At 43.9% G+C, this 25,092-nt stretch overlaps 1 protein-coding gene across 1 annotated transcript; it reads right to left on the reverse strand.

The window, feature by feature from the left end:
* Nucleotides 1–500: 500 nt before the first annotated feature.
* Nucleotides 501–24,902, reverse strand: LOC142578383 (MAM and LDL-receptor class A domain-containing protein 1-like). The gene is made up of 12 exons (XM_075687777.1): nt 24,797–24,902; nt 20,453–20,575; nt 18,246–18,385; nt 17,623–17,727; nt 16,445–16,661; nt 16,103–16,252; nt 12,326–12,544; nt 10,783–10,815; nt 6,709–6,843; nt 5,528–5,663; nt 3,624–3,732; nt 501–632 (listed from the first exon to the last, which is right to left on the reverse strand). Exons 2-12 carry the CDS (start codon nt 20,538–20,540, stop codon nt 501–503), a joined length of 1,464 nt encoding a protein of 487 aa, XP_075543892.1. The 5' UTR covers nt 20,541–20,575; nt 24,797–24,902.
* Nucleotides 24,903–25,092: the final 190 nt, after the last annotated feature.

The following is a 25,092-nucleotide window of genomic DNA, read 5'->3' on the forward strand; positions in this document are numbered from 1 at the left end:
AATATTTGAACTTCGTTTTCACTTAATTTATAAATAGGCCGATTTAGTTTAGCGTTTCCAACCAAACGCAAACAGAGTACGTACGTAAAGAAATAGCGTCGTCCTTAATGTGCATGCTGCGAGCACTATTTGGTTTTCATAGTTTACGTGCGCTATGATAACGCAGGTTATTCTCCAAGCTTAACGTTCATTTACGGACTGTTGCGACTCGGGGTCCGAAGACGTGGGAACCTCTTTCCTCGTGGAGGGGTAAGTAAACGTGAGACTGGGTCCGAGATTCGGCACGTTCGACAAACACGTATATGTTTACATAGGTAGAAGAAAATGCAAAGAAATACAAAGAAATGCAAAAAATATAGGAAAGTTGTTGATAAAGTGGTAGTCGCTCCGTTTCCTCCCGCTGTCGGTAGCTCCTTTTATGCCGTGTGGGATCTTTGTTTAGTCACTTCCCCCAATACCGTGCCAGGGGTTCGAGAACATCAGGTCCCACCAATCCGTTATCAAGAGGCCGCAGACATCAGGCCCCACCAATCCGGAGGCAGGTCGCCCTTTTCGCCGACGCTGATCGTACTCTGAGGGGTGGTGGCCGGGTCATACTGAGCGCATCTCTGGCTTCGACATGCCAATTTGTGCTGCTCACAGGTGACAGCCGTATCAATGCTAAATGCTGAAACCTCTCATGAACAAGGTATTTCCGCACTGACAATAATTCATCCGTGTCGAAAACCATCCCGACGAGGCCGTCAGCCCGTTCCCCACAATCGAGCGAACCGTGACCGAAGGCTGTCGGGGGTTGAACGGCCGATCACAACAACGCTAAGAAATAGCGCTGTCGAGCATGGTGGGCCCCATGAGCACCGCACAACCGTGGATTATCGTGATTGCTACGCTCTCAATTTACTTCATCGCAGGAAACTCACCTGAAGCACTAGTTCGAGTGCATAGCGCGCCCAATTTCTTAGATCCTTTGGCGATGCCGGTGTCCATAGGCCTGACGAGATGCGTCCGCATAGCGACAACCATAAGAGTTTCGTACAAGGATCACTATAGGGAACGCTGGCGCTAGTGTCTATGGGAGCTGCAATCGGGGCGACCCAGCCCATAGAGTTTCATGCAATACATGGTTCAGCCAGCATGGGAATCATAGAAGAAGGAAAGGTTTCCTTCCTCTATGATAGGAATTAAGGTAAGTACACGGATTCACCGAAACTTCATCCTTCTGGCTTGAAACGGCTTAGTCACTCTGTAAACTAGTCAGTTTGAACAAAGTACTGTGTACTAAATAGACGTTATTAAAACTGCTCGACGGCTGGATTCGAACACAGGACCTCTTGTGCAGAATTCAGCTATTGGAACCATTACGCCACGGAGGCATGCATTGACCAGTGGCGGCATTATGAATTTCTCGTGGGCAAGTCAGCGCATTTAGACGCTCGACGCGTTTCGATTTGTTCACCTCGACAGGCTGAACGGCTGCAATTGGTACCAATTGCGTGTTTTCGCAGAGAATTCTGCACTTAGAAAAGTACGCATTGATCTGAAACTTTCGACAATGAATGCAACTAAAACGCATAATGAACAAAGCCACACGATCATCTCAATCCACAATCAGGACGATCAGACAAGTCTACGTACTTCCCATCATTCCCATGGTGGCTGAGCAATTGCCGCGCCAGTGTTCCCTCTTGTAATAAATTTATGAAACTACATGACAACAACAGAATGGCTGCTAACGGATTGTCTTAGCTTGGATATGTTTCTCCCGTAGCACCTGACGGCGCCCTGTCTTTCAACGTTTTCCTTGCGTTTGCATTTGCGTTTGCGTACGTTAAACTAAAGGACTTGAAGGGACACGCGCCATAACCTCCCGCTTAGGTGCTTGCTCCAAACGCTATGCTAGAACTGTCGAATAAGCTATACCACAAAGTGCCCAAAAAATTTATGTAGCCCGATTTCGAAAAGCCTGTTCATATAATGAGTCAGTAATGTTCTCTATGGTTTCTACGTAAGCGTGCACACATGTTGGTTTTATGAGGACGCGTGTATCGGTTTGTTAGACTCCAGTGAGGGCCTACCATTGTGTTTTATACCGCTCCAATTAAATTAATCAACTGATCCAACAAATTGAGTTGATTTTATTTTATGTAATCAATGAGTTCTTATTTTAGGTGTTCAAGCTTACCGTTAGTGAATGAGAATAGGGTGCACCGTATTGCATGCGCGCAGGTGAAATTCAGCATGCCTGAAAATTGTTCGTTTGTTAAATAGTCACTCAGCGCCTGTGCGTGTTTGCATGCATTTCTGTACAAAAAATATGCCGTATCTGCATGAGTGCAAAAATATGGATAGCGGCATGACGTTAAACAATAAATAAATAAATTATAAAACATAATACTGCAATAAACAGCATCGGGAAACCTCCTCGCCGAGCCAGCGGGCAATATGCGATCATGAACACTGCTCTTTTCTGCAGAATTTTCAGCCTTTTCAGCGAAGACGACCTGCCACCTCTCCACTGACTTGTCGATAAGTAGTTCACGGTTACAAGATTACATATCCCAAATATTAATTGACATTATCTGCGACAGACTCCTTAGAACTTTTGAGGATGTGATAGTGAAGAAAGTAAATGTGTATTTTTAACCTAGTTACTGCGTACAGAAATCTACGCTTGAGTGAAACCAGAGTCACTTTATTACCGTATACTTTGTATCCTGATATATATTTCCGTCAGTTGATTTTGGGACATTTTTCAAACGATCTGTGTAGCGCACCTTGTATATTCTTAGTCAGAGTCATGTACACGTTACATTAAGTACTTCATGCTTCTGTCTAATGCACGACCAATAAATTCCTTCGCTTCAGCAAGAATATTCCCTCATAGCGACCGCCCGGCAAAGTACTGATCTTAAGCAACATGTCTATGCGGCTGCATCCGTCTTTCTGCCCAGCAATGACGTGACCCATATCCTGGCGCGCTTGAGTTAGCAACGTACTAAGCGCAAGGCTCAATTTAATAGTCGACTTTGACATGCTGTTGTCAGAATACAAAATACATCTATATGCACATCATAGTTCAGCAGTGATTAACTGAGAGCAATTCACAAAACCTTATTGTTCACAGGAGCTCTTCGCCATTGGCAGGCCACTTTGTCTAATAATATGTAGATAATCAGAACTGGCTTAAATTTTATCTCACAGGCAATTCTAGTGTAAGAGGTTTTTGTGTATACGGGCCCTGATAGACCAATTGGCAATGAGTGTTCATTCTTTTTGTAAGCTTAGCACGTGTACCCGACGCTCTTTCCCATACAGTGTTTGGTATGACCGGCTTCCACTGCTACAATGGCAGGTTTTTGTGCGTGTGTGATTGCATAGCCAACTGTGCGCATGCGCGGCAGGTCGACGTCTATCTCCGCCTCGTAGGCATATTGATATATCAAGCTCCCGACAGGTGCCCTGTTGCTTCGAAGAATATCCGAACTTCCCTTGGCTACTTATTGAAAAGGCCAGTGACATGTTCTCGTGCTTTTCGGCAAATGTATGTGGATAATATAAGTACACATATGTAATACCATAAATACAATTATCAAAATAGAAAAATAAGATTTGGGGATGCATACCCGTATATTGTCGCTGACGACTTGGAACTCGGCTAGGGCATGTTTCCATCGACGGCTGGTAAGGGTGATCATGGAGAACAAAAGTCTTTGGCGGGAGTGCACAGTGATGCTGCGTGAGGGTGTAAGAGCAGCTACGCGTAAGTTGGACACCTCACACGAGATTGATACACATGCGACAAGCCTCACAACAAAAGGCATTGTTAGATGTACTAGCAGATATACACGGGGTATTTCCAGAGGCCGCAAAATAGGAAGAAAGCCAGGAATATGCCAGTTTCAAGAGATTTTCTACCTCTTATACCCAATATTACTCGATTACACATTAATGTATGATTACACAACGCACTGAACGAAGTTATGGAAGTACGGAGAGCATCACACTATGAACGCCTAACACACACGAAGAGAGAACGGACAAACGGACAATACTAAACAAGCTGGCAATAATAATAATACTTTATTGATGACTTGAGAATCATACAGTGGAAGAATCGGGCCTGCCAAAGCCACAGTGAGCTTGAAATACAATACCAGACGGGAATTGAAGAAAATGCAGCTATTTCACCGGACATCAGCAACATGCTTTATAATCCCCCCCTCCAAATAACATGAACCCAAAACATAACACAGAGCGACGGAAAGCAAAAACTAAGACTAAACTAAGTGCTCAAAGACGCTGAATGTGTGACCTATGTTGATGCTGCAATGTATCCGTCACAGCCAGCCATGACACAGGCAGTTGTGGCGGGTACAAAAATCGACATCACGACTACCTCCATACGTGCCCAACATCCAGAAGAAGGGGAAGAAGCTGCAGTATCTTTGGCATGCGCATCAACTACTGCATCATGCAGCGTCACCGACTTGAAAGCATCCATAATTAATTCCCCTGACGGACTTCCATCTACTAAAGTACACCGAATTCTCATTGGAACACATTCTACTCGCAGAAAAATGTTGCACTCATCTGAACGCGTGGCCATGCAGTGGTGATTGGCCACAACGCTGTGCATGACGCTGCCCGAGCAAGTATCAACCGGGAGAGTCACTCACGATTTTGCTCCGGACAACAAATCCCAGAAGAGACCCAAACATAACTACGCTTCCCAGAACCAGATCAAGAAAGAACAGTTTCCCAATAAGAACACATTGGAGATCGAATGGCTCCTTACAGAGAAATCCTCGAGTACTGTCAAAATGCTCGCTACAAACACCCTCGTCCTCACAAATCATTAAACCAACATCAAGCAACTACATGGAGACCCTACATCCCTACTCAGGCACCGAATACCCCCAGAAGCTTACTCATCACAATGTAAGACATGCAATACACCAAGTGCAGACCTCCGTCAAATTAAGCGCATGCCCATCAGCTCCAAACAATATCAGACATAGCATAAACTTCAATGCTAAAATAAAAAAACCCGGAGCAGAGGGACGTTATACCGCCCAGTGAATGCCCAGAAGGCCAGCTCTGGGCTGTCTGGCGGGCGGAGGACACCGCTACGGTTCAAGGCTTGGCCTGGGTCTGACGGAAACGGTAGCTATATATATATATATATATATATATATATATATATATATATATATATATATATATATATATATATATATATATATATATATATATATATATATATATATATGTATATATATATGCGCCTTACTTTCAAGACGGTGCCAATATATGTTGTTTAACAAATTTGCTTGCAATGTTTTCTTGTATTCTATCCTTTCTTTCCATTGGTTACATTCATATAAACGTCCTTTTAGGCATTGCTAAGATAAGTAAATAAGCAAAAATATAAGCTGAAGGCAGGGCATAGTTTGCTCACGATGTATGTAGCAAGCATTATGGGCTCCATTTAGGTCACTTTACCGTTTCTCCAAAACTTGTCCCTCACCTGCCGCTGGAGCTGTGTTGAGCAAAGTGCCAGAAACTCAAGCAGGCACTATCTGTTGAATTGAGGTCCAATATAGGACTCCTGAGCATCGCAGTTTTCTCTGGAAGCTGTTTGTTCTCCACGAAAATAAAACGACCTGGCAAAGGAAAATAAAATAAATTTGAGCAATACACGCGCAATCAGAAATAACCATGCACCATTGAACCAGAAGAAAGGTCATCTTTCATATAAGGGTAGCCAAAGGTGCTGGCGAAGGACGCGGGGAGGACATAGAAAAACATTACTAATGAGGTAATCCACAAAAAAAGAACAACTCTTACAGCTGTACTCCCTTTTGCTATAACAGGAAATTATACTTTGGTTTTGGGGTGTCTGGAGAATAGTCCCAGTGAGCCCAAGTAGAAAAAGAATTCGAGCATGTGTGTCATGATAGACGATAATGGGGCAAGCAACGTGTGATAGATCAGGGCCGTCCTTCGGACGTTAACGTCCCGTTTACGACTGTGTATACGTCGTTATGAATGGATCATAGTACACCATCCAAGAACACAGGAGGTAGACGAAAGAGACGCTTTGCATAACGCGGTTCGCTGCCACAAGACTACAGAAGGTAAAGTGCTTGCTTGCCGCCAGTGTTCTTCGATACGTGGGCTACGTATCGTGATAGGTATCCGAAAATGAAGTACTACCCACAATGCAACATTTCTTTTTTCATAAATTGCGATTGGCAGGAGATAAAATACTAAATTTTTCATTTGTAACACCAAGATTCAGCCAACTTTCCGCGTCACTTGGTTTCAATGCTGAAAGCAATTTTTGTGGCACCGAACGTGGAAACATGCAAAAACATACAGCACTTGGATCACAATACCAGGTAGCACGATGCATTGTTTCGTCATGCATGATCGTGCGTTCATAGGCATGTGTTGAACAATCCTGTCATCTGGCCTACGTATGCTAAGTGTACCGCGCGACATTCAAATCAGATGCACACGTTGCAGTTTTTCCCTGCACCTATTTCTTCCAGTAAACACCTGCATCGTTTGTCTTTGTGTTTTACTTCGGATATAATTTCACGGAGTTTTATTCAGTACTTGGAATATTCCATCACCCTTTGCGCACTCAGTTATTATTCTAAGCGATCCATAAAAAAATTAACCAATTCATCTTGCAAGAATTACCTTTATAGGTCCTCTGAGTGTGGTCAAAGCGTGGGTAGCCGGGGGCTTTCTTTGCCGGATCGTTGAGCGTCCAAGCCATCAAATCACTGTCAGATTTCCAATCACACATAGTTCCTTCGTCGAACGTGCAATGTGCTGCAATTCAAAGATCGGCAGCACAACATGTGAAAAAACAAAAAAACACGTGAACAGTGAGGCTGAGCTACCTGTACGCTCGGCTACATAACACGACGGAAAGAAGGATCCCACTACTAGTTCACTCCTCTTCCATGCCATTCTAACAGTAACACTACTTTCTGACTGCCAACTCACTTCACGACACATTTCAAACTTACCCAAGGATATATCAATTCACTTCACAGAACGCTGTGAATATGGCGTCCCAAGGACGCGTACTAGCTATGGTTTGAAGTAATAGATCTGCGGAAAGCCGCAAGCTGGAGAGAATTAATTAAGGGAAAATGAGGCATCCAACCAATCGTAGCAATTGCTACAAAGGAAACCCATTCGGGTTCCTCAAAAGAAAAACCTCGCAGTTGAAGAAAAATTTGTCCTGGTCCGGGATTCGAACCCGGGACCACCGCCTTTGCGGGCTGCCGCTCTACCACCTGCACTAACCAGGCGGCTAGCATATGGCAGATATGCATTGGGTGGATGCCTCATTTTCCTTTACTTAACTAGCTATGGCTGCCAGTGCATACAACCATTCTTGCTACTCACGCTCAATAAATACAATTTTAGCATACGATTGCCTCAGTGTTATATTAAAGAAAGATTAATACTTCTATAAATTACAATCGCTGTCTATGCGTTTTTTTTATTGTCTGTTTTGTCCTGCTCATGCGTTCCTTGCTCATGTGCTTTCCGCTGCTGCTTTTTAGCTATGTTACATGTCACGCATGTTGGTAAAACATGTTTAATTGAGCTGCTTTGTTAATTGCTGACCAGCGGTCAAGAAAGTGGGGCCATTCAAGCTATACATTCTGCAGGTTTTCCCTCACCTTCCTCTTCCCAAATTGCACACTGTAAGTTTGCGAGAGATGAAATCAATGTCAAGATGGTAATGCCTCATGATATTACGAGCAGGCGTAAAAAAAGTCAGTGCCCTTGCACCCTGTGAAGAAGGATGACCAGTGAGGGCTGTATGTGTGGACCTCTTAATTGCAAACTACACCTCCGCCACATGTCGGCCCGGCATTGCGCCATCTTCGGGATCTGGTCACGTATGGGGAGCCTGATTCCACTCCGCCGCGGGTCGGCCCGATATTGCCCCATCTTTGCGATCGGCTCACGTATGTGGAGGGCCTAACGCCTGTTTCACCTACGCCGTGGGCCGGCCCGGCATTGCACTATCTTCGGTCGTCTCTGTCTACACACGGACACTATCCTAGGGGAACTAGCCCTCGACAGCTTCACTGTAAAAATACGGACAGAAGACCAATAAAAAAAAACGCTTCGCTGTAAACAAAGCACGACAAAAAATCAAGTGCAATTAAGTCAGCACAACCCGCGATTTCGGACAGCCTGAATCTTTGCCTTATTTTAGCTGTTATGCAGACGAATTAACAGAATAAACATTAAGAAAAACAAGTTTTTGAATTAATTTGGTGACCCAAAACTCGTAAATAAGTGGTTAAAGTATGTTTAAATGAAAATAAATGCTGGCGTCTGATATGCCACTACTATCGATGCTTATTTGGTGTTCTCCGTGTGTTGTGAAATAAGTAAAAGGTGGCCTCGTACTCGGGCTGCAGCAGCGATGGTATAAGCTTGTGAATTTCCTTGCGCCCTTTCGTCGCAGGGCATCCAACTAAGTCCTAGTGAGCCGTACTCCACTCGCCTCATCACTAACATGTCCACTGACGCCGTTAGTACGTACAGGGTGGTCAGTTTGAAGGCTTACGGTGTTTAAAAAAAAGCGTGTTGCAGAAAGCATAATTCTAATCCTTGAGCCGAATTACTCAGAGAGGTGGACATTAACAGCTTGAGAATTCGGAACACCTGTTCAACTAATCAACGATAATTCACTAATTAACTTCGGAATTTGAATTATTTTACAGCTCCCATTCCAATTTATGAATTGTAGCCGACGAGCTTGCAAGGCGTATCCACTTGTAATTAATTTCCTGAATGATGCCAGTTTGGAGATATCTGCCATCAAACTCGCTGGAAAAACTCATTGTTGTTCCACCTCCTTCTTTAACAAAACGCTGTTTTGTACACTGAAGCCCAAGAGTAACTGGAATGCCCAAAAATATCGTCTAACACTTTGGGAAACATTATCTAGAAATTGGTGTTATCCTGAAAATTCATTTCAAGTGCATACGTCCTGCAAGCTGAACGGCTACAAATCGTAAATTGCAATATGGGTCGTGAAGTAAATAATTAGGAAGTTAAACATTCAATTTTCGTTCGTTGATTATGTGCTCCGATATCTCGTGTTAGCAATGTCAGCCTATTCGAATAATCCAGCTCAACGGCAAGCATTATGCTATGTGCCATAGGCACTTCCTAAAGATTCAGTAATACTTAAAATTATCACCCTGTATAATAGTGACGCGGGCAAAACATCACCTGAAATAAATGTCTTCTTCCCCTTCTTAGTTATTCTCAAAATAAAACCAGAAGTTGTCTTTTTTTATCCCATACATATATATATGCAGACGCCAACACAGCTGCTGAATTACGTCACAGCTTTCGTCTTGTTGCCTTTGATGGAAATTGCTTTCTGCTGGCCAAGTCCAAAAAGGTTGCCGTGTTGAGCTGTCATTTTCTCGCCAATGTTACTTATTACGTTAAATAACTGGCACATAGACCTGACGTACCGCTGACGCAATATCCTAAGCCACAAGAGGCGCCACGAAGTTTGCACTCTTTGTGCAATGAGACTAGCGTTGTCAAGAAAACGTGGCCGTGGCCTACGACATCACACCCAAGCATTATAAAGCGGCTGTAGTACAACCTTATTATACAGTGGAGCGCGTTATCAAATTTATTCAGCTATAATGTAATGATGATTGAGACTTGCGGCGCGGAAACGCTGTACTACCTTATTCCTTTTTTATCATTCCTTTTTTAAAGTTTTACCAGCGGCAGACAGCACTGTGCGGCTATAGGGGGCATTTCTTCAACAGCCCGAATTTACGTTCACGAGATATGGGGATAATATAGTCGGTAATCGAAAGTGCCAAACATTTATTTCATTTATTCACTTTTCTCCACTTGCTGCAATTGTGAAATCAAAGCCGCGCAGTTGTGATGCCGTGTTTTCTCAGCATGTTGTCGTAAAACTAGGGACTCTTTCCAGAAATTCGGCCTTGCAATGACTCTCAAATTACGTTGGATTTCCAGTTAACTGAACCCGCCATGGTTGCTCAATGGCTATGGTGTTGGGCTACTGAGCAGACGGGCGGGGGATCGAACTCCGGCCACGGCGGCCGCATTTCGATGGGGGCCGAAATGTGAAAACACCCGTGTGTTTAGATTCAGGTGCACGTTAAAGAACCTCAGGTGGTCGAAATTTCCGGAGTCCTCCACTACGGCGTGCCTCATAATCATAAAGTGGTTTTGGCACGTAAAATCCCATAATCTGATCTATAGAGTTAACAGTCTCCCAAAAGTGCGTGTTAGACCATTGTGAACAACTTAAACTGGAACGCCAACGCACTTCACTTTTTGTTAGATTATCGGTAAGAATATCGCAGTTAGTGCTGCCAGTACTAAGATTTTCGCTAGGCTAGCGATTTCGCAGTTGAAACCTGAGTTCTAAAGAGAATGACTAGGCGGGCTAATTGACGAATGTTCTATAATTAACCACATTGGACATTGTCATTTAAAGTGCAAGTGGCGTTCGCCTCTGCATGTAATGCATTTGGAGAGAAGGCATTGCTATACAGAAACTTATATTTTAATAATTTGTTTAAGCCAAAAAAAGAAAAAAAGCTTCTGCAACTGCTCGTTAAAGTTGTCAGGTTACAGTGTAAACCCATCCGCTATTTCAGGCACTATTTGTAACTTTTGTAAGCGGGCACGTAGACATCCATATGAGCCCTGAGGGCGAAACCACATACTCACTCGCTGTATCTTTATTCGACTTCGGAGTGGCATCTGAAAGAGAACACGAAAAAAGATGGAAACAAGTTTAACGAGTTGCGCATAAAGTGAAAAATTATTCATGCAAGTCGTCTTTAAGTGACTACTTGATTACACGCTTCGCGTCTCTTGCAATGCAAATGCGAACCACCTAAATACAAATTTTGTTTTTTCTCTGCCATACTGCTTTCGACGGCACTACAGATTCAAACGTTACGGCACCTGTTGTTCAGTTTCCGTCAATGGCAAGCGATACTCTTACCTCACTTAGTCCAGAATTCGCCGTGGCGGAGGGTAAAGGAGGAGATCGACGTGTAACTTGACCCGTTAATACAAGTGCTAAGTGGACAACGTTCGACACTGCCGTATGCTTTAAGCGCCCAGTACACGCGATTGCGCTGATTTTGCCGATACTATATAGTCCGCCTCGCATGCTCGCTAGGGGAGCCCTTTCGTTGTAGCATATCTTCTAGCCAATAAGAAACCCTGCTGTAGTTTCAGCATGTTTATTCAACCAGCTTAGCATAAGCCCAGGTGTTGGAGCATTAAACAATGCGAAATAAAGTTGCCGCCTGCCACATGTTGCACTCCTACAGATGAAAAGGTCACGTGAAGTCGAGAAGACCATTGCCGCTATTTCTGTCGGTTTCTCGTAGTACGAAACACAAGAAATTTATAAAATAAGAACAGCTATCTATTACCTATTATCCGACCATGTAGGTCTGGCAGTGTCGAAACGCTTACAGATTTCCAAGTAGTCATTGTACTGCGAACGTACTTCATCGACGAGGGCCATCTGTTGAGGCATTTTTTTACGCAATTCGCACAAACCATGCTCGTTCACATTCGTAAGGACAAGCTAAAGCGTCAAGAAGAAAAGCAAAATGCCGTTCACTGAATACACTGTACATGTTCTACTTTCCACGCCATACATAATCGCAGCTCCCAAAAAGTCAGTTTTGTAGTTTTATTCAGGTTATACGTAGTATTTTCGACGACTTATTACGCGGGACAAACACGTCCGAGTATAGTTTACAGGTGTGTCTCCTTGTATTCCAGTAACATTCAACTCTATTTGACGCACATTGCGTGATGCAAGATGAATGCTGCGACGTAGGACTTACTTCACCCGTAAGTTCAGTGTCCTTGATCCCTGAGAAACAGCGCGTGCGCTAAAACATTCATTGATACTCTTACCGAATGTCATCAAGCCACAAACATCTGAATATCTGTGTCGAACATAAAAAAACGTCCCGACATATCATCAGTTCAGCAGCATGAGCTGGATCGTTGAAATTTGCATAACTGAAGCTTGCGAATCCGCAAGTCAGAAGTTATCTTTGCGTTCAAGCAAACTCAGCGTCGCTTTTTCGCGTCCGTCGCATCTGTAGAACGTGCACAGCGTATCGCCAATGTATTGGTATACCAACCACGCCTTCTTGTCCTTGAGTAACAACACAGATAGATGGGAAATGGCAGACCGTAAGTTAAAGACGCCCAAGCGCCGCAAGTGAACTACGAATACCTTGCTGCTGCACTTTGACAGAATGAATAGCGATCGCCCCGTTCGTGCCATCTCCTCTGATGACCCACACCGCAAGTTGACAGTTGGAACCTTGCTTGAGTGCCACATTCAGCTCAGTCCACTCGGTGACTTCTTTCAGCTCTGCTGAGTACTGCGTCTCGATCCCGTTTGGTGTGCCATTGGAGTAGCAGGAAACCGACAGGTTTGCCTTGGCGATATCTGCCCAGGTTCAGAGAAAAAAAATCTTATCTCTGATGCAGACTTCGCACGCGCTTTTATGCACAGGGACATTTCTCGCGCTTTACCTTCACGTGATATCAGATATTAGGAAAAAGTCTCGCACTTGGAATGATAGTTAGGAGTAACACATTACAGAGAGAGAGAGAGAGAGAGAGAGAGAGAGAGAGATGAGAGTCAATTAAAGCCAGGGAGGTTGGACTGCATATAATATACTACAGTATGCTGAAATAGCAAATTAGAAGAAAAAAACAATGAGTATTTCAAATGTATAAATGGTAACTATAAGATATCGACCATTTAAACTCAACAGGCAGCGAAGCCAAGGAAAGCATAGGGCTAAATTGGTGCGGTTGAAATTGAAATGTAGAAAATTACGAACCGGGGGGGGGGGGAGGAGGGGTGAACTAGGGTGGTTGCTTGGGCTAGTTGGTAATTCATGATCAAAAATAACGTACAGCGCAAAGGACAAAGACAGCGATAGACGACATACACAGCGCACAGGTGGGGGGGGGGGGGACGAAATGAAAGCGCACGAAAAGATAACCTGTCTTTGGTCAGGACCAAACCCGCAACCTTCGCATTACGCGTGCGATGCACTACCAGTTGTGCTAAGCAACGGCCATCAATTTGTACAATCAGTTGGGTATTTGTATGGATGAGATATAGCACTCGGAGTGTTAGCCAGCTCCATTACGATCCCTGGTGGGCGGATGTGCAGCACCCTTTTTGCCCTATGGCATCACGTAACACGTCCCTTAGCACTAACCGCTTGAATCTTGTCGCATCGTCCTTTGTGCTTGTGCCATGTTTGAGGCTGATCAACATTATTGCCATTTACGTGTCTTTTGTGCCGTCAACGTTGCCTTCACAAGAATGACAACGAATAATTGCACACCTGCATGCAGCCATTTTATCAAGGAGAACTTCGATGCGATACAATTAATGACGTAGTCGTCTGATACAGTAGTGTTTGTCGTCACCTCCGAAATACACGTACAGAGCTCATCGCGCTAAGATTTTGTGTTGCGTACAAAACATTGCAGCAACTGTCAAACGCTGTTGTTGAGCAGCTGAGTGTTTAGTGCCCCGGGCTGACAAGCGCAACTTGTTGGAGGGACATTGAGCTCAAATCGCAATGGAGCGCTGCGGTCAAAGGTTTGCTGTCCTTCGCGCTACGGTGACAGTGAAGTTTCGGATGGGAAGGCGTTTTGACGACGACAAAAATATATCGATGACGCAACGGTTGTCATCACCGTAACGGAATGAAAGTACGGACAAGAATAACCCTGTTTCAAGTGCTTTCCTTTTCCATTTCGCTTACGTACCCGAAAGGCCTACATAGGCATTGCATATGAGGGCGAGGGGGAAGGCACATTTCATGGACAAAAAGCTTGACGTGGAAAACATGCAAATATGTACAAGGCAGTAAGCATAGCAAACAATTTATACACTTGTTTTGTAATGGCAATGAAAATACAAGCACTAAATCTTAACACATAAAAGAAATGCATTACGGATATTATGTACATTCAACGTAGCACGCCATCATATGCATTCAAAGCCTGAAATTCAACAATGAAGGTGGGTACCTATTTAACACTGACCCGTTTAATTCAACATTGTTTATTTCTTGAATAAACGGCCCAGTGTTAATAATACAGATGATTCTGCCTATAAGACTGTTCCACTCTTTATTAGCCAAGTATAAGATAGAAAATCGCATGAGGTCAGTGCGTGCGAATGGAGGCTTAACACCAAAATCGCGTTTAATACGTGGAAGCATATGTAGCACGGGTTTCACTATTGTTGATGTTTGGTTCTTAGGATGAAGATAAAGTTCTGCAGAAAGTAAGCTGGGCTATCATGCGTCTGCTTTGTCAGCAATCCAGGTCACGAGATTTTTTTATTCTCTTAAACGCTTGTATACGTGTAGTAATGCCTTGAAACATTAGGAGCTGCTTTATTTTGCAACACTTCCAGTTGGATGACAAGATATAATTGATGAGGGCTCGATATTAATGAAGCATATTCCATTTTTGAGCTTTTAATATTAAGAAGTGTGCACAAGAAGTTTAGCGCACTTCTTCATTCAAGAAAATGAACGATGAATGCGGTCGTATTAAAAGCAAGGATAGAACATCACGTGCGATAAGGAAAGCATTTTAAGACTAAAGGCTCAAACTGCACCAGTGAAACTTTCATTGCAATTATAAATATTTCAAGGTGCGAAAGAACAACACACAGCACACAAGAAAAGACAACAGGGCAGAGCTCCATCGCGTTGTCCTCTCTTGCGTGTTGTGGGCAGCTTTTTTGGCGCCTTGAAATAGTTATAATTAATCGCTGCCAACTTGCCCACCAAGAAGTTCTCTTACTTCATTACAATGTATGTTTCATATTCGTCATCTTCAACTGACTGTTACAATTATTTATGCCTTGCGCATATTGTGTAACTTCCAGGTTACATTCTGGGGGGAACGAGAGAGAGAATAAGCATGTTTATTGTATAAATGAAGCTTTGGAGAGGCATCCTCATTCCAGAATGCCTTGAGTTCGGGCCGCGTGTTGGGACCGCGCCATCAGCCATTGCTGAATCCCGAGGTCGGAGCTGGTCAGGGTTCTCTCTCAAAGCCCGTTTGTTTGATAAAGGCTCGGAGGGTGTAATGGTACCTGTCTGAAACCCTCTACTAGGTGCCTGAGGGACCCGGGTTCTGCGCAGAAACGGCATTGCGGAGAATTGTGCAGGCGCTATGAGGTGATTTGTGGTTGGGTCGGGGAATGTATTAATTTGTAGAGCTCGGAGGAATCGCTCCTGCTTTATAGGTAGTGACTTGTGTGGGGGTGCGCGTGCTGGTTAGCTTGTAACGTTGTGTGATGACTTGGTACGAGACTAGAGGATGCATGCGCTCGGGTTCAGATTCTTTGGCGTCGCCTGAAAATATATGCTTGCGTTATCGTACTTAAGAACCTAACACAAAGTTAGCTGTCATGTCGTTGGTTTGGTTCCTGTCTACATTCCGTCTTAACAGGACCTTTAGCGAGCACGAACTACATCAGGAACAAGCTCTTCAAAACTTCACGATTTGCTACCATGTGCTCTTACACGCTGTTCCCGCATAAGTGTGTGCATGTGTGTGTGTGTCTGTGTGTGTGTGTGTGTGTGTGTGCGTGTGTGTGCGTGCGTGCGTGCGTGCGTGCGTGCGTGTGTGTGTGTGTGTGTGTGTGTGTGTGTGTGTGTGTGTGTGTGTGTGTGTGTGTGTGTGTGTGTGTGTGTGTGTGTGTGTGTGCGTGCGTGGCGTGCGTGCGTGCGTGCGTGCGTGCGTGCGTGTGTGTGTGTGTGTGTGCGTGCGTGCGTGCGTGCGTGCGTGCATGCGTGCGAATACGGCGTTAGATGCTCAATGCAATCGCACGGTTTCCGTCAGTAAAATTCTACTGCAAGTTCACGATTGCACTTGTCAATGTCCCTGTGTATTTTGATTGTAGTTGCACTTTGCCCACAGAGAACGGACGGCAAAGTTGAAGCAGGTTTGGCCTTACCTGGCCCATTTCTGAAGTACTGGAAAACAATCGCCGTTTGGTCGTCACCTATGTCAAAAAATGGGCTGAGCAGGCCAACTGTCTTCTCTCGCTGCGACTCCCTGACGGCTTTAGAAGTCAAGTCCAAGTAAGCGAACGACGAGAAAACGCCTGCCCAAAGAAAAAAAGAAGGAAAATTTACCACTGAAAAGAGAATATATGGCGGAATTCCATCATGAACTAGCTTGTATACGCGACTCCGATTGCCAACCATAGGGATACCTAGCAGTTTAGTTACGTCTGCGTCATTGTTACCACTTCTGATTTCTCACAACAGGTTTTGCGGTAGCGTAACATACGTGCCTTGAGGAATGGGCACACTTGGCTGTAGTCTAGGCTTTTCAAGGCGGCCGTGGCCAATGAGCCAGCGGAAGTCTCGTCTGAAGCTGTTCAAGTATCCACAGAGGCCCTCGTCGAAAACGCAGTTGGCAGGGTGGATGCATCGCTCCGGTCGGAGAGCCACGTTGTCCAGGCTGAGCGTCCGCCAAGCTGGTGCCGGGAAGGTGGCTCGGAACACCACCTGCCCTCACGATGGGAAAGCGAAGTAAGTAACAAGTATTGCGAAAGAAAAATGCAACTCCAGACTTTCCATCTGAACACCGATGAAATGACCGGTAGAGAGCTCCCTTCCATGCACTTGAGTAGGGTGCCTCGATAACAAGTCCGACTGCTAGCGCTGCTAACTAGGCACTTCAACCTCGGTCCAGCTGTGGGCCGTATTCGCACAAGACGTTTAATGTACTGACGCTACTACGTCATTACAAAGGAAGAACAGGACATGCACACACAACGCAGTGTATAAGCCCGCTAATAGTGCGTGTGTGGGATGTTGTTCTTCTGCGCCCTGTGCACTAGTCGAACTGCATTGAAGGCTTTCGTGATGACCCACCAACAAACCAAGTGAAAACCATGGCAATGTTTGCGATTTTGGCCATAATTTCATTATCACGTGGCATTCTTTCCCGTGCGACGTCATGCTTGAGCGACGAGTGCCCCGTGAATGCACACAGCACTATGCTATACATCAATCAACGCTCTCAGAGGATGCCATTGAATTAGGGATACAAATATAAGGTAGTAACGCGGAGTCATAATACCCCAGTGGCAATACAAAGTGACGAAATATGGCAGAGTTGTCTTCCACTACAATGCCTAGGGAGCGCTGTGCCGGAATTGATTTCTCGGAGGTAAACGGTTATCTGATATAGGTGATTACCGTAATATAACCACCAAATGACTTACGACAGGGTGTAACTACGACATGGTCACTCTTTAGAATTACGGTTATCAAAGCTTCGTTGAAAAGACCTTCACGAGCAGTAGCGCACTACCCTTACCCATCTGTGCATGTGGGGATGATGGTGTTAACTTAAACATTAAAAGTTGTCAAAGGGCTCGCAACTAGTCGCAAAAATGCTGAGACAACGCATAAAGTGTTCGTCCCCTGTTCGGTAGCTCTGTTCTTACTCAGTGCTACGTACCTGAAAGGTCTCCTTCTGCACGATCGGCACTCGCGCTAGCATCCAGTCCAAGGTGGGGGGCCTTTTCCAAACTACTTGACTCTTGCTGCTCACCACCACTTCAGCCTGGGTGCATGAAACATCCCGTTGCAGGTGATTGTTCAGGGTTGATCATGATAGTAATTTTTTTAATAAAATTACCTCGTTTATATCAATAACGGGGGCCGAAGATACAATTTTAACCGCGTGTACAAGTTAGTACCCATTTATGTACAAGTAGAATATTGTTATTGATAAAGTTACAATTAGAATCATAACAGCCGGATAGAGCATTTTCGTCAACCAAGTAATGGCTTGGCCGGCTTCAGCAACTTGTCTGAATAACCTTGTTCGAAGCAAGTAACCCGCTGGCATATGGCAACTTGCACTGTCAAAGATGATAGCGCTATACGATAACGATTTGATTTTTTTTTCTTTTGCACGCATTTTTCGCAATCTTGCGGTGTCCCCTCTTCCAACATCTTTCAATCTATATTCATGGACAAAATTTTCTGTTGCAAAACTTGACGCAACATTCGTACAATCGTAGAAGGAGTCCAAATTACGAATCATTCGGGAGAATAGTATGGATATATTACACTGACCTGTAGATCGGCGCCTTCTGGTCCCGTACGTGTGTACCAAAACTCAAGACACTGGGGCTCACTTTGGCCTGGCCACGCTGGACTGATCACTGTAGTGACTCTCCCGGATTTTGAGGTGTCATTGGCCTTTATAACGTAGGCTGCGATGAAAATGCGCCAAGATAGAGTTAATTAAAAATACACTTCGGAGTTTTACGAGGAAGAACCACAATCTAGTTATGAGGCGCACTGTAGTGCCTGCGGATCCTCAATGTGCCACCTGGCTTAAAGATTGAAAACCAATCACAACCTTCATTTGTATCGCCGGTCCTGCTTTCAGCACAGCAAGACTGGAAATCTCGCAGTTGCGCAAATGTTCGCAGGGCACTGTATATCTGTCTCTTTCCTGCGCTACCACGAGACCTCCGCTTAGGCTCTTTTTTTCACATGTCAGCAGAAACTTCCGGAGACGTTTCCGACTCCAGCATTTAGCAGAGGTAAAGCGCACGTATTCACGATGAATAAGAAAACCCGGAAAGATAGAAGAACATAACTAAGGAGGTAGAAAAAATTAAAAGCACCAAAGGCGCAGGAAGGGAGGTTGGGGTGCAGAACTTATAAGCAGCAGTCAAGCACCAGTCAAGCTCCAAATGCTTAGTTTAACCATAATTTGTTGCTGTTGCTGCCGCTTTACGGCACTGCAGGCATTGTCTCCTTGTTGTGTTGATTTCCGCCTCTGCCGTTGTCTTGTGTCTTAGTTCCTCTTGCAATTGCCGGCAAACGTGCCACCCAGTGGTCATTCAATCCACACCAACGTTCTTCAGGAGTTGCTTCGGGCATTTGTCGCTTAATTATCTTTGTAGCATGCAAATGCGGCATAATATGGGATCAACGGCAAGGCGGCCTAAGTGCCATTTTCAACTCCACGTGCTGTGTATACTGGTATATTACGCAGCGAATTTATAGACAGAAAGCCAATTGTTGTGGCGTACGTGTAGAGAGGGAAGAAGGGGAAGGGATACGCCAAGTACAAGTCCTCAACGGGAAAATAGCGGGCGTTATGTTCCGAAATTCCATGGACAGAGCTCGAAAACAAAGTGGTTGAGGTCGAGAACTTCAGTGTACCAGTACTGTACCACAATGCCCCGTCCCATCGAAGTGTCTCTAGAAGGCTTCTCATTTTTGTTTATTGTTCCGATATATGTAATAAGCGAAGGCTAGTGCCTACTTGGAGCTCCTTTGGGGCCTACTGTGCCACAACAGGTATCCAAACAGATTGAAGTGAGGGGATACAAAAAATACTAAACTACTAAAAATCTATTGATTGATATTTATTTACAGCCGCGTTCAGGTCTTCTGTTTCGTGACTGAATGGTGCATTTTAGGGCGCAGAGCGGTAAATCCTACGAAACTGGGACTGACACAACATCACACTCAGTGCTCACTTTAAGTAGCGCAAGTAGGAACGTCTAAGAAAAATACTCATGTAATATATCAGGTAGATAGAGAAAGAAGAAACGTTTAACAGTTAAAGATCGGGCGACAATCATCGCAATCAAAATTACTGTCCTTAATTCTTTTATTATAACGTTTTACCTTAGAGCGCTCATGCGTAACGCTCAAAAAGCACATGCAATTTTTTTTCTTGGGCAAATCACAAGACGCACGATGAATGTTATCGCATAGAGCAAGGCTTTCTATGGGATATGAGGTCTGAAAAATTCACATAGCCATAATTATTCGCCAAGAAAGAACCATACATGAACACCTTTGGCGGTGCGAACGCGGTCGTTTGCAGCGTAGCTTGCAGTTCAGCACTTACTCTCAGTGTCCCTCTCACGAAGACACCTCTTCGATGTCTTGAACGTCAGTTAATGAAGCGTCGCCGTCAATCCATTGGCATCGTCATGTCGCTGCCATCATGATACTGTAATCATGATGCTGTAATCATCATTGATGTTGTCCCATTCTCAACATGTCGTGGTGTTCGTCGTGTCGTGTTTGCCATGTGACCGTTGTCACTGTGACGCCTTCTTCTATGTCAAGGGCGACATGCGTGTCAGCATATTGTCTATTTTCTTGATTTCCTTCTTTTTCGCGCGCGCGCACAACCAAGAAATGATAGTAAAGAGGCTGTCTACACTTCTTTAGTCGTTCAAATTATTGACATATAAATTTGAATCCTAAAGTCCGAAAGTACAAGAAAAACTAAAAACAATCTTGCGTACCAGAGTTGACAGGTCCAGAACGTATGTGATGATGGGGATCGTCAAGTTCAGATGGCCTTTCGTCTCGCATCCAGCCATCGCTAGACATCCAGCCACATTGGTTAAACTCGAAATCGCAGTAACCTGAGTCAAAGTGAACAAAGTATTAGTAGCTGTAAAAGCCTCCCAAGCTAAACCACATTTCATTCATCATCATCATCATCTTCTTATTCTTATTCATCATCATCATCATCATCATCCTGGTTACGCCCACTGCAGGGCAAAGGCCTCTCCCATACTTCTCCAACTACCCCGGTCATGTACTAATTGTGGCCATGTTGTCCCTGCAAACTTCTTAATTTCATCCGCTCACCTAACTTTCCGCTGCCCCTCGCTACGCTTCCCTTCCCTTGCAGTCCGTAACCCTTAATGACCATCGGTTATCGTCCCTCCTCATTACATGTCCTACCCATGCCCCCCATTTCTTTTTCTTGATTACAACTCAGATGCCATTAACCCGTGTTTGTTCCCTCACCCAATCTGCTCTTTTCTTATCCGTTAACGTTCCACTCATCATTCTTCTTTCCATAACTCATTGCGTCGTCCTCCATTTAAGCAGAACCCTTTTCGTAAGCCTCCAGGTTTCTGCCCCATACGTGAGTACTGGTAAGACACAGCTGTTCTACACTTTTCTCTTGAGGGATAGTGGCAACCTGCTGTTCATGAATTGAAAATGCCTGCCAAACGCACCCCATCCCATTTTTATTATTCTGGTTATTTCAGTCTCATGATGCGGATCCGTGGTCCCTACCTGCCCTAAGTAGATGTATTCCCTTACCACTTCCAGTGCCTCGCTACCTATCGTAAACTGCTGTTCTCTTCCGAGACTGTTAAACATTACTTTAGTTGTCTGGATAATAATTTTCAGACCCACCCTTCTGCTTTGCCTCTCCAGGTCAGTGAGCATGCATTGCAATTGGTCTCCTGAGTTACTAAGCAAGGCAATATCATCAGCCAATGGCATGTTGCTAAGGTATTCTCCATCAACTTTTGTCCCCAATTCTTCCCACAACAGGTCTCTGAATACCTCCTGTAAACACGCTGTGAAAAGCATTGGAGAGATCGTATCTCCCTGTCTGACGCCTTTATTTATTGGGATTTTGTTGCTTTCCTTATGGAGGACTATACGGTGGCTGTGGAACCGCTATAGATATCTTTCAGTATTTTTACATATGGCTCATCTACACCCTGATTCCGTAGTGCCTCCATAAATGCCGAGGTTTTGACTGAATCAAACGCTTTTTCGTAATCAATGAAAGCTATATATAAGGGTTGGTTATATTCCGCACATTTCTCTATCACCTGATTGATAGTGTGAACATGGTCTATGGTTGAGTAGCCTTTAACACAGTATATGCTTCTTTTGTCCTCCTAACCTCACTGAGCCCTATTATATCTCATTTACTACCCTCTAATTCCTCCAATAACACTGCTAGACTCGCCTCACTAGATAACGTTCTAACGTTAAACGTTGCCAGGTTCAGATTCCAATGGCGGCCTGTCCGGCCACATTTCATTACAAGTTATGAAAGAGAATACTAAACACCGTAAAGCATTTATTTATAGTAGAGATACCATTGTCTCTTTCCTCCGAATATGCCTTCGCGCATCACCAAAATACATTAATTCAGTTAATCAGTTAGAATCGATATGTGCTTACACTGTGGTGGACATGGTCGTGCAATGTGACTCGCATTTCTGTTACATTATTGCGTCCAACAATGGTTTGTTATTTTCTTTGTGCTTTTGCCGTCACATAATGTGTTATTGTTTCGATGTACTGAAGTGCTTTCAAACATGCTTTATAATTCATACTCCTTTTTTGTTTTATTTTTTTTTTTCCGGAATCCTGCCTGGTCCTTTGCTTGACAGAAGTCTAAGGTGTTCCTGATTCTATTTGCGATTACTTTAGTAAATATTTTGTAGGCAACGGACAGTAAGCTGATCGCTCTATAATTATTCAAGTCTTTGGCGTCCTTTTTCTTATGGATTAGGATTATGTTAGCGTTCTTCCAAGATTCCTGTACGCTCGAGGTCATGAGGCACTGTGTATATAGGGTGGCCAGTCTTTCTAGAACAATGTTCCCCCCATCCTTCATCAAATCTGCTGTTACCTAATTCTCTCCAGCTGCCTTTCCCCTTTGCATAGCTCCCAAGGCGTTCTTTACTTCTTAGAGCGTTACTTGTGGGACTTCAAATTCCTTTAGACTATTCTCTCTCACATTATCGGCGTGGATTCTACTGGTACTGTATAAATCTCTATAGAACTCCTCAGCCACTTGAACTATCTCATCCATAATAGTAACGATATTGCCGTCTTTGTCTCTTAACGCATACATCTGATTCTTGCCTATTCCTAGTTTCTTCTTCACTGCTTTTATTCTTCCTCCGTTCCTGATAGTATGTTCAATTCTATCCATATTATAGTTGCTTATGTCAGCTGTCTTACGCTTGTTGATTAACTTGGAAAGTTCTGCCAGTTCTATTCTAGCTGTTGGGTTAGAAGCTTTCATACATTGGCGTTTGTTGATCAGATCTTTCGTCTCCTGCGATAGCTTACTGGTATCCTGTCTAACGGAGTTACCACCGACTTCTACTGCACACTCCTTAATGATGCCCATAAGAATGTCGTTCATTGCTTCAACACTAAGGTCCTCTTCTTGAGTTAAAGCCGAATACCTGTTCGGTAGCTTGATCCGGAATTCCTCTAGTTTCCCTCTTACCGCTAACTCATTGATTGGCTTCTTATGTACGAGTTTCTCCCGTTCCCTCCTCAAGTCTAGGCTAATTCGAGTTCTTATCATCCTATGGTCACTGCAGCGCACATTGCCGAGCACGTCCACGTCTTGTATGATGCCAGGGTTAGCGCAGAGTATGAAGTCTATTTCATTTCTAGTCTTGCCATTTGGGCACCTCCACGTCCACTTTCGGCTAACCCGCTTGCGGAAGAAGGTATTCATTATCCGCATATTATTCTGTTTTGCAAATTCTACTAATAACTCTCCCCTGCTATTCCTAGAGCCTATGCCGTATTCCCCCACTGACTTGTCTCCAGCCTGCTTCTTGCCCACCTTGACATTGAAGTCGCCCATCAGTATAGTGTATTTTGTTTTGACTTTACCCATCGCCGATTCCACGTCTTCATAAAAGCTTTCGACTTCCTGGTCATCATGACTGTATGTAGGGGCGTAGGCGTCTACTACCTTCAATTTGTAACGCTTAAGACCTGTCACCCTCTCGTTAATGCTATAGAATTCCTGTATGTTACCAGCTATATCCTTATTAATCAGGAATCTGGCTCCTAGTTCTCGTCTCTCCGCTAAACCCCGCTAGCACAGTACGTGCCCGCTCTTTAACACAGTATATGCTTCTTTTGTCCTCCTAACCTCACTGAGCCCTATTATATCTCATTTACTACCCTCTAATTCCTCCAATAACACTGCTAGACTCGCCTCACTAGATAACGTTCTAACGTTAAACGTTGCCAGGTTCAGATTCCAATGGCGGCCTGTCCGGCCACATTTCATTACAAGTTATGAAAGAGAATACTAAACACCGTAAAGCATTTATTTATAGTAGAGATACCATTGTCTCTTTCCTCCGAATATGCCTTCGCGCATCACCAAAAGACATTAATTCAGTTAATCAGTTAGAATCGATATGTGCTTACACTGTGGTGGACATGGTCGTGCAATGTGACTCGCATTTCTGTTACATTATTGCGTCCAACAATGGTTTGTTATTTTCTTTGTGCTTTTGCCGTCACATAATGTGTTATTGTTTCGATGTACTGAAGTGCTTTCAAACATGCTTTATAATTCATACTCCTTTTTTGTTTTATGTTTTGAAATTTCCTGTAAGTGAAATGCACTAGATGGAAACATGTTTCTTAGAGTCTCTCCATTTTGATCAATACTAACTTAACGAAAAAAGAAAACATTCCTCAAATAATATGTGTGCTTTGCTTCTGGAAAACTGAAACTGAGGTATACGGGAACGCAAACAGGTGGAAGTCAATAAAGAAAATCTGACCTCTGTTTTTTGATACAGCTCTTCGATTTGGCAACATTGTATTTAAATTTCATGATGATCCACAGTCATGAAGTCGATGGTTTACTGATCGTCTCAAATATATTGCAACCCTCCCAATTTTATTTCGTCACCCGCTTTCATATGACTATATTAGAATGAATGTGATCCTAAATAGACGTAGTTGCAGTCATTATTTATTTAATCCGGAGTGGCCTGGTTATTATTCGAGTAGCATACCAAATAAAGATAAACGTAAATACAGATTAGGCTCACCCTTTGCGTCTGTACCAACGTCACATGCACCTGGCGTGTAATCGAGCGGCCCTAAAGCGATTACAGCTGTATTCGCCTTCCTATCGGCAAGTGCTGAGAAGAAAGCAAACTGCACCAGAAAAGAAAAAAAGAAAAAACGGTTCGTCTGTTAGATACCTAGGCTGTTCAAAGTGTTATCGATTGTCTGTAAAATAATTGTACAACAAAGTCACCCTTCTTGCACCACTGCAGTTTTTCATACAATGCTGTCGGGTGACAAATATCCGTCGTTTCGCACTTATTGTCTGTGCCAACAC

This window comes from Dermacentor variabilis, chromosome 4 (genome assembly GCF_050947875.1).
Source record: "Dermacentor variabilis isolate Ectoservices chromosome 4, ASM5094787v1, whole genome shotgun sequence".
Taxonomy (NCBI): domain Eukaryota; kingdom Metazoa; phylum Arthropoda; class Arachnida; order Ixodida; family Ixodidae; genus Dermacentor; species Dermacentor variabilis.